This window comes from Oryzias latipes, chromosome 6 (assembly GCF_053564925.1).
Source record: "Oryzias latipes strain Hd-rR chromosome 6, Olatipes_Hd-rR_3.1".
In the NCBI taxonomy this organism is placed as follows: Eukaryota; Metazoa; Chordata; class Actinopteri; order Beloniformes; family Adrianichthyidae; genus Oryzias; species Oryzias latipes.
In genome coordinates, this window is record NC_136242.1 from 27,072,292 (window position 1) to 27,081,887 (window position 9,596).

General features: G+C 43.1%; 1 protein-coding gene across 1 annotated transcript; it reads right to left on the reverse strand.

Annotated features, from left to right (window-relative positions):
* Window positions 1-1,161: 1,161 nt before the first annotated feature.
* On the reverse strand, window positions 1,162-9,386 carry csnk2a2b (casein kinase 2, alpha prime polypeptide b). The gene is made up of 12 exons (XM_023955950.2): window positions 8,587-9,386; window positions 8,272-8,383; window positions 6,406-6,507; window positions 5,675-5,725; window positions 5,537-5,596; window positions 5,379-5,462; window positions 3,853-3,963; window positions 3,574-3,675; window positions 3,403-3,503; window positions 3,177-3,325; window positions 3,018-3,097; window positions 1,162-1,656 (listed from the first exon to the last, which is right to left on the reverse strand). The coding sequence occupies exons 1-11, from the start codon at window positions 8,688-8,690 to the stop codon at window positions 3,021-3,023; spliced, it is 1,053 nt and encodes a 350-aa protein (XP_023811718.1). The 5' UTR covers window positions 8,691-9,386; the 3' UTR covers window positions 1,162-1,656; window positions 3,018-3,020.
* Between the last annotated feature and the right edge of the window lie 210 nt (window positions 9,387-9,596).

Below are 9,596 nucleotides of genomic sequence, written 5' to 3' on the forward strand. Positions count from 1 at the left end.
TGAGGAACACCAATAATTCAACTACTGAGCTGATTAAAGCATAAACGATAAAAATGTTTGCGACTCTGGAAAGGTTTAACTTCTGATCAAACTAATAAAAGTTCACTTAGACTCATTTTTGTTTTGACAAATTTGAATCATTGTCGAGGAAAACCAAAGCTCTAACTTTTAAGATACAAGAATCTATTTTTTCAACCCTGGATCCCTGAATGTATTTATAGCTATGAAAAAACAAATCATTTATGTTGTTTTCCAAGAGATGCTAAATTAAGGTTACGTTTGAAGCCAACGTGGTTTGATGCACATTTGCATATAAATCTGCATCAAGGGGTTAACGAAAGTTTCTATTTCAAGTACTTTTAAAGTCATCAGGAAGATGTAATCCAGCAGATTACATTCAGGAACCTTAATGTAAACATGTGTAAATACATAATTATATCTGAAGAATCCTCTGCATTCCATTCATCTTTTAGTTTGAGGGAAATATTTGTGTAAACATTCACCCATGTCTCCTGATTTTACTGTGTTTCTTTTTTAATTTTCTACTTTAAACTCTTTTTAACATCAAATATTTCCTTTTTCTTGTGGCTGTTTTATTTAAAATAAAGTACTGATGTGTTTGGTGGGATTTTCAGGCTCTTAGAAAACAATCTGAGCCACATCCTTGTAATCAAAATAAAAAGCTTTTGCTGTTTTGCAAATGAGTCACAGGAAAAAGCTGTTAGATGGAAAGATTCTTGCGGTCCAGGAGTTTGACACCGCAGAATAATTCATTTGTTGAGAAAGGCCACAGAGGTCACAGCCCCGTCCACATTCGAGCCGCGGCGGCAGAGAGGGGTATCTGTTGGTAGCGCGGCCGGCCCCCGCTGGTCGGACGGCAGCGCTGCTGAATGATTCACGTGGTGAATATGTTCGGTTGTGTTGAAGTGCAGCTAAACGTGAGCGAGGAGTCGAGTTTTGGAGCAGGAACACTAAGATCCGGTTTCTGCACAAAGAAGAAGGCGATACTTGGGACGCTCACACGACAAGTCCGTGCTCGTGACCTGTAAAGGACAGCCATGTCATTGTGGAAAAACTAGTTGCCCCCACCTGGAGGGTTTTGGTTGCAGCGTTTGTTCTCCGCCGAGGTAGAAGTCGCACGAAGAAGCAACAAACCCCAAGTTCAGCTAAATAAAAATCATTTATTTGTATTTAATATTATAGTTTTCATTGTCATTCCATCTAGAGTCCACCATGCCGCCTGTCATCTGTTGAGGAGGGGAAGGGGGGGCTCAGACAGGGGGGGTTCTGGTCTCATACAGGTTCACTCCTGGCCATTCTTCATGCTGATGCATTTACAAGGAAGATACAAAGAATGAGGGTCTTTAAAATCTTGTGGTGGAGGGTGGATTAGACCAGCTCAAGGATGATTGTTTGAAGGGGGGGGGGGGGGGGGGGGGGGGGGGGGGGGGGGGGGGGGGGCTTTGAGCTCACTGGTCAAGCTGTCGGACAGGAAACCGGGACGATCCAACCACAGACGGACACCGAGGAGGAGGGGTTTGTGTGCGCCTGCTTGTGTTTGTGTGCTTGCACTGATGTGTGTGTCTGAGTTCCTTCGCGGGTCACTTTCTGTCAGAACCGGGTCCAAAGCTGAGGTAACGGAGAGCTCCCCCTCCTCTGAAAGAAGCAGGAAAAACAGTTAGGGCTTTACTTTACTGTGGTTTTAACTTGTTCTTGCAGCATTTTTCTCATGTAAGAAAATTAGGATTCATATTTCTTTTCTGAGTATTTCTCTGTTCAGAATGTTGAGAACCAGGAGCAGACAAAGAAACCGATCAAAAGATGATCGGAATGGGTCTTTACAGGTAAAAAAAAAAAGAAAAAAAGGTTTCCAGAGATGTCTGTTCTAAGACAAAAAAGTATTTATCCCCCCCAACAGATATACATTGTATCTGCAAATGGAAATAATTATTTGAATGTTTTTCATTCATTTTGTTCCACTTTTTTATGGAGAATTGTTTGATTTCAGACACATTGCAAGGTTTTCCAACATGAACCGAGCACCTGATTGCTAAAATCAAATCCGTTTTTATTCAAGGTGATGTAATACTGTATATTGATCAATAGAAAGATTATTTCAAAATAAGTATTTATACCTCAGTTTGTCTGGTTTATCAATGGCTTTACTGGTCCTGCTTGAAGCGTCCTGCTTGCTTGTCCTGATTAAAACATCAACTTTGAGAAGAAAATCACTTTTCTCTGCCTTTCAGGCCTCTTTCAAATATCCCCAAACAGACAAAGAAATGAAAAACAAGACTCTGTTTTGTTGGAGAAAACCCCATAAAGCTGGTCTACTGCGAGAATCTAACATGTTTTCAATACAAAACAAAGTTGTTGTTTTTAAACCGTTTTGATTTGAAAAAAAGAAATGAGATATATGAAAATCTAATAAAACACAGATGAGAAATTTGGGGTATTTCTATTTTCTTTGTAGCTGGATTTTACATTGGCGTGAGTGCTTGGTGGCAAATCGACTGAAAAAGTTGAAACTCAAAAAAGATAAAAACAAAAATGGACTGCAAGTCAAATATAACCTTGATTTAATTTTTTTTTGTTTCAAATTTTCTGTTTTGAATTTTCCAAAATTAAAATTTCCATTTCAAATCATTTTTTCCACCTTAGATTTCTTACTTAAATCTTTGATGTCAACTTGTTTTTATTGGCTAGAGCACCCTTGAGATACATTTGTTTGAAAAGTGCTTTATAAATAAAGTTTGATTTGATGAAGTAAAAAGCCCTCAGATAGAAAGTCTAAACGTTTCCCTCTAGGGTTTGTTCAGGTCACGTTCAGACTTAAAATTGTATAAAAACATTGTTGCTGTCAGCGGCACAAACGGCTTTGTTTCAGAGCAGCTTCTTGTTGGACTCGATGTTTGGACGTCCTTTTTCCACTCAAAGTTGGGCTTGCTGTTAAAGTTTTAAACTCATTTAAGTTTTTCCCCTTTTCATAAGTAGATGGTGGTTTCTTCCTCGCGTACCTTTCACCGCGCTGTGTTGTTGCCGCTGGAAACCATGTTGTTGTCAGAGTTGGACAGAGACTGCTCCTTCACCACGGGGTCTGTGGAGCAAACCAGACAGAGTTGTGTTGCTTCCTCTCCAAAGAACGGCCTCAAGGCGCCTCTGAAGGTGCTGCTCACAGAAGTAGGGGTGTTCCATGGCCTCAGTGGCCGTCAGCCTCTGTTGGTGGTCGTAGCGCAGCAGTTTGTCTAGCAGGTCCAGAGCTTCAGGGCTCACCAAGTGCTGGTTCTCCGTCTGCACAAACTGCTCCCACCGCTTCCGGCTCTGCCTGCGGAAATGACAACCCGTGAGGCCAGCGGGCGCCGCAGCGGCTGGAGTTCCACGCCACGCTGAGGGAAGACTTACTGTCCCAGCAGGTCTTTGAAGCGCGGGTCCAGCTCGATGTGGTATTTCCGCAGGTAACCGAACAGCTCTTCTGTGCCCAGAACTTTGGCGATCCGAACCAACTGGAAAACAAAAATGAGCTTCAACAGAAAACCTCCAGAGGACCTGGACTGCTGCTGCATTCTCAGATACCTGGTCGTAGTTGTCCTGACCGTGGAAGAAAGGCTCCTTCTGAAAAATCATACTGGCCAGCATGCAGCCCAAACTCCACATGTCCAGACTATAGTCGTACATCTGCAGTACAGCAGAAGGTGAGAACACACCACAACATCTGCCCTTTTAAAGCATCCTGATGTTCTTGAACGCTCTGGAACATCTGAGGTGGAACAGCTTTATCCCACGTACAGCAAACGCATCATTAACATTAAGCATCTCCGCTGCAATGAGCTGACTGTCAGTTTTAGGCGTTACCTGGTAATCCACCAGCAGTTCTGGGCCCTTGAAGTAGCGCGAGGCCACTCGGACGTTGTACTCCTGGGACGGGTGGTAAAACTCCGCTAGCCCCCAGTCTATGAGGCGCAGCTGCAAAAACACGTTTCTGTCATTCGGACAGCGGAACATACAGTGTCTGTCACCTCAGCACTGACACTCAGTCATGTGTTCACCTGCTGCCCCCTACAGGACGGAATGAGAACTGACTGATTCAGAATAAATGCAGAAAATCCAGAAACTAATTTACTTTAAAAAAGAAAAAAACAAGCATCCACGTCTTTAACAAAAGCATGGAATCAGATATGAGAGATCATTGGTGTGTAGAAAAGAAAAGGTCATGAGTTATGATGAGAAGCAGACGTTTATCACAACTTTGAGAATTTTGAAGTCTTTCAAAACTATTTTCTTCACATAAAACAAATAGTTTCTCCTGGTGAATAAACCGTAAAATCACAGAATAATTTTAGGAGTGAAGAGTCAAAGAAAGATTGAAGAAAACATCTAAAAGCAGATTAAATAAACTAAGAAAGTTCTTAAAGTCCTTAAAGTCCCACTCCGACCATCTTTTTATCTTTTGTAAAAGTGTTCCCAGTGCTCTTAATCATGATTGTGCTGTTTTTGGCCAAAATGTAAAAAAATGACATAGTTTCTACAGAGGAACAAGAGTTCATTGGATATTTTCCCCTGAGTTGTTGGCAGGAGCGACCCCACCACCCCTTCCCTCCCTGTAGCTGAGATTTCGGAGCAGGGAGTGTCTGCATTTTCTACGTCCCGAATAGGCTCTTTTTGAAACTGCATTTGTTTGTCTGCACCTGATTCACAACAATTTGTATAAATAAATACTCAAAAATGCAAATTTAGGCTTAATTTTCTTTACAAATGTCCTCCATCATTGCAAAGGCCACAAGAACATGTTTAAAAAACAAACACTGTTTTGTCAGAGTGGCTCTTAAAACCAGAAAAATACAACTTCTTGCACTTCTTGAAAGAAAATATGACCTTCCAGTTTAAAAACCAAGGTCATGTGACGGGATTGAGAAACAAAGAGTTTATTTACATAAATGCCAGTGAATTTGAATGGATTTTAAATCTGAACAAAGAGTGAGACGGGATTTTCTGACAGTAAGAAACATCTGGAGAGGGAACACTTTCTCCCTAGTCTGAACCTAAATCTTGAATCTAACTTGCCCTATGAGAACTGCATGCAAGTATTTCACGTGAGTTTCTTTAAGCTACGATTGTAAAAGTAAAAACATCTTTAAAGCAACAAGATTTCTGTAGAAATGTATGTTGACTTTATGTGCTGAGCTGAAAGCTAATTTAGCCGCAGACGATGGAGCATTATTCAGAACCGGCTGCAGGCATCACAGGCATGGGAGTGCAGCTGCAGTCCTGACTGCATCCTCTCTGTTTTTTGGCTGCGCAGTCGATCCAAACAGATGTTTGTTTTCAGTCAAATATAAGAACCTCCAGCATGACGCTGACAGTTAGCAAACATGGAGTACCTTTCTTAACTGATGGTCGATCATGACGTTGTGAGGTTTGACGTCTCTGTGCATGATTCCCATGCTGTGACAGTAATCCAGAGCCTGAAACATCATTATGACAGACGGATCACGTCGGGCCGGAGCGGAACCGGAAGCCCACAGTTCTGAGGTCTCACCTTCAGCAGCTCGTACATGTAGAAACGGATGTCATAGTCTGTCAGCTTCTGGTACAGTTCCTGCACAGGAAACAGATCTGGGCTTAAGGACGCAGCTGAAGACCGTGAGGATGAGGAGGATGAGGAGGAGGACTTTACCTTGAAGTCTGTGTTGTTGATGCATTCAAAGACCAGTGCTGGAGTTCTGGACTGAAGAGAAGAAAAATATCTACCTATGAGTCTTTGGGAACACAAAACACACAACATACAAATACCCAAACACAACTACACTATACACACACTCCCTGGGAGGCAAACACACACACACACACAGAAAAAAAACACCTCACACTTTTAGGACAACTTGAAAAGAAAACACACAATTCAAAGGACACAAAAACAAAAGGAGACAACAAAACATCAAAAGGAAATCTACAAAAACTTCATGTGCAAACGCCAGACACACACAAGCACATCTCCATTTGTTCTTTTTTCGATGCAGAGTTGGTTCTTTGAATACTTTCTTCTGTCAAACAAAGTGTGCTCCTCTAAGTTTGTTATGGAATAAACAATAAGCATGAAAAGGCATGAATAACTGCTCGCTAAACCACACAGCACCTCCTGGAATGGAAGTGAATCATTCCCGCCGTTATGTAAGCAGTCATAATGTGCAGTAATGAGGGATGATTGCAGAAAGGCAGCAGGAGGATGAAAACAATTCAATTTATAGTTACAAAAACAACCCAACTGATGTTTCGCTGTGAGAAATCCTCTGATCTTCATATTGAGAAGCTGCTTTGAGTAAAAGTTGAGCATCTTTACCTAAAATTCCCCAAATTTTCCTTCATATTCAGTAAAAAAGAAAAAGTGTGATACATCAGAAGGCCTACCACGGGGTCTTTGACTGTGTCCACCAGCCGGATTATGTTGGTCCCCCCTCGCAGGTTTTCCAGAATCTTGATTTCTCGTTTAATCTTCTTCTTTTTCACCGGCTAAAAAGGAAAATATATATATATATATTTTAGAATCAGACTCAGAGAGAAAGAAGTGTTGCTGAAGAGTTTCTGCTTTGAAATCTGCTGATTCTGCTCCTCGTCGCCGCTGCTGCTGCTCTCCAGCACGCCTGAGGTCGACGTTTCAATCAAACCCCAGGCGGCGGTGGGGGCGGCTCTTCATCCATCAGCCGTGACACCACACTGCATCGCTGCTTTTGCTGTAAACTCTGCAGGCGCAGCACGGGGTACAGAGGAACGTTTCAGAGTAGAACATGTACCACTGAGAGTCAGACAGCAGCAACTCCTTTAAATAAACAAATCTGCACGGCCACAGCTGGTTTAGAGGCGGAGCAATCCCCCAGGTTAAACCATTAATGAGCAGACAGAAGGATCCCCGCGTCATCAGCAGCTTCTCTTCACAAACGTCTCAAACCTTCAGAAAAAAAACAATTTTTCCAAGTTTGGTGGCTTGGAGAGCTCAACCCTGAACCTGAAGGTTTTATAAATATAATGTCAGAGTCTAGAGGGGCTGCAGCTGCTGTTTTTTTTTTAGGTGTGGTTCTAACATTTTCCCCTGGAAACTGTTTATTTGCATGAATGTTTTTTTTATGAGATTAGAGCCCAAAACTTAACAGTTATAATATATATATATAAAAAAAAGATTCTGCTGATTCTCTCATGAATGGAGATCTGGACTTTAAAGACTCAAAGATATTGTTCAAATGATATCAATAATGAAGAAAAATAACCTTGAAATGTAGCAATGTTAACTTAAAAACCTTGATACACAAATATTTCTGATTATACTGTATTCTTTTTGTGTGTCTTAGAGAAAACTCTGCACATCGCCACAGAAGATCCAATATGGCAGAAGAGAGATTTAAGGTGCAGGAAAAAGGAGATCCAATGATTTAAAAAGAAGAAGAAAATATTTCACTGAAAACAAAACAAAGTAGATGAACTCTCTAAAAGAGAACAGAGAATAGGGACATAACAACCTCTGAAGCACTAATCTAACTCATGTCAATAATCAATATTCTGATAAAACGCAGTCATTTTAATATATGCATAATTGCTGATGAATTTAAAGGAATTCCTCTGATTGGTCACAGGGTTGTCAACCGTTACGGATTTGATTCACAAAGATCAACAATTCACTGATCAAACCAGGATTCTTACTATTCCACATAATCTGTTTGAATGGTTTTATATGCTTAAATTATTACTGGATGAGTGACAATAAAAACATTTTGAATTTAATCACCATCATTTATAGTTTGCGTAGGACAGAAAATCAGAATCAACAAAGCATAACGGGTAAAAACACTTAGATTAAAAAAGAAAGAAATTATGTTTGTTACTTCATTAGAATGTTTTCAAATTAGGGACTATATTTCAAATAAAGACCTTAATCTGCTGTTGATAATTGATTTAATACTTCTTAAAATAATTTGTACAGCAGCATCAACCCATCCCCTCAGTGACTTGATGCAGCATCAAAGGTTCCTTAAGATCATGATGCGTTCACTGTTCCTTCAGCACCTCGGAAAATCCCCACTTCGCCCAGATGTTGGGCACCAAAAATTTGAAAACATTTGTCGGAAACTTCAGATTCTGGATGATTGAATTGAAGCACATGAAGATCCAGAGAAGTGACCCCAGTCTAATCAATTTCCCATAAATAATAAACAAAATTCAGATTTTTGTGGATGATAAATTGTTGTTTTGTTTGCACACCAACAGGAGGACGCAGCTGCTGACCTTCAGGATCTTGACCACCACCTTCTCGTTGTTGGTGATGTTGATGGCCTCAAACACCTCGCTGTACTTCCCTCGGCCCAGCTTCCTCACCAGCTGGTAGTCTTCCTGGTTGCTATGGGAACAGACCAAAACACGTCACGTGGTTAAAAAGTTAAAAAATATCTCGGGCCTCCGCGTGTAATTAAAGCAGATGTTGCGGGAGTGGGCGTGGAGCGAGGCGGCAGGCTCTATTGGCCCGTCCGTCATGAGGAAGAACCATCTCCACCTGCCTCCTCCACGCATCAATCATCCGCTCAGATTAAGTCACATCCTCACTTCCAGTTGGGAACGTGGGCCTCGTAATCCCAGTACTCCCGGCTCTTCAGCGTGTTGACGTCGGCGTACACTCGGGACTTGCTACCGGCCACTGGACCCGGCATGGCGACACCCCTGGAGCCTGGAGGTGGGCGTCCGGGAGACCTGATGTGGTGTGGATGATGAGCCGGCAAGAGGAGGGGAGCTGTGCGGCGTGATGAGGAGGAGGAGGAGAAGGAGGACGGAGTGCGCGAGTGGGAGTGAAGCTGAACTCGCCAGCCAGCTGGCTTCAGAAGGGGAGCAGGGGACGTGGAGGAAGGAGCCGGGAGTGATGCGGATTTTACACCCGAGGAGCAGGAGAGGGGCGCATCGGGAGGATGAGGTAGAAAAAAGAGGGGAGTCTGGGAGGAACTCCCACTGCGTGTCCGGAGGACGAGCGTCTGTGTGGGTCTCCCCGCCGTCAATCAGCCGTGGATGTGACGGATCGGTAGCGGGGGGGTTGTCCAGAGGCAGATGAGGTTGGAGAGGCACGGCGATCGATGCTGTTAGCTAACGTTAGCCAAAGAAGCTACTTCAGCGCGGGGATGTCGCACCGAGCGGGAGCGCGCAGCTCCGTGCACCAACATCGGCGTAGCCCGCTTCATGTGGGGGAGTAGCGCCGCGGGGGCCCCGGTGCCTGACGACGGAGCAGACGGCCCGGAATTCAGGACTTTCGTCGGCAGGCGCAGACCTCCCCAGCCGAGAGTGCAGGGAAGGGAGGCGGGATGCGACTGCGGAGGAGCAAGAGAGCCGCCCGGATGTGAAAGCAGCCGGCAGTCGGAGCGATGGTGCGTCACAGCGCCCTCTGCTGGCGAGGGTGTGGTATAACTCAGAAATTTACCCTTGATGAAATGAGTGGTTAAAAACACAATACCATCATCTGAAACGACATTCTAATAAAAGAGGGATTATTTCTCTCTTTTTTATGTTAAAGACTACTAAAATGTGGTTACATTAATGTTAAGTTGTGCCGCCTAATTGAGTTTCCATCC

Coding starts and splice junctions, on each gene's coding strand:
- csnk2a2b (XM_023955950.2), bottom strand. CDS start 8,690: ATGCCGGGTCCAGTGGCCGGTAGCAAGTCCCGAGTGTACGCCGACGTC. Junction 3,676..3,852: donor AACTGCTGGTGGATTACCAG/GTAACGCCTAAA, acceptor GCTGTACTGCAG/ATGTACGACTATAGTCTGGA. Junction 3,098..3,176: donor CATGGAACACCCCTACTTCT/GTGAGCAGCACC, acceptor TTTGCTCCACAG/ACCCCGTGGTGAAGGAGCAG.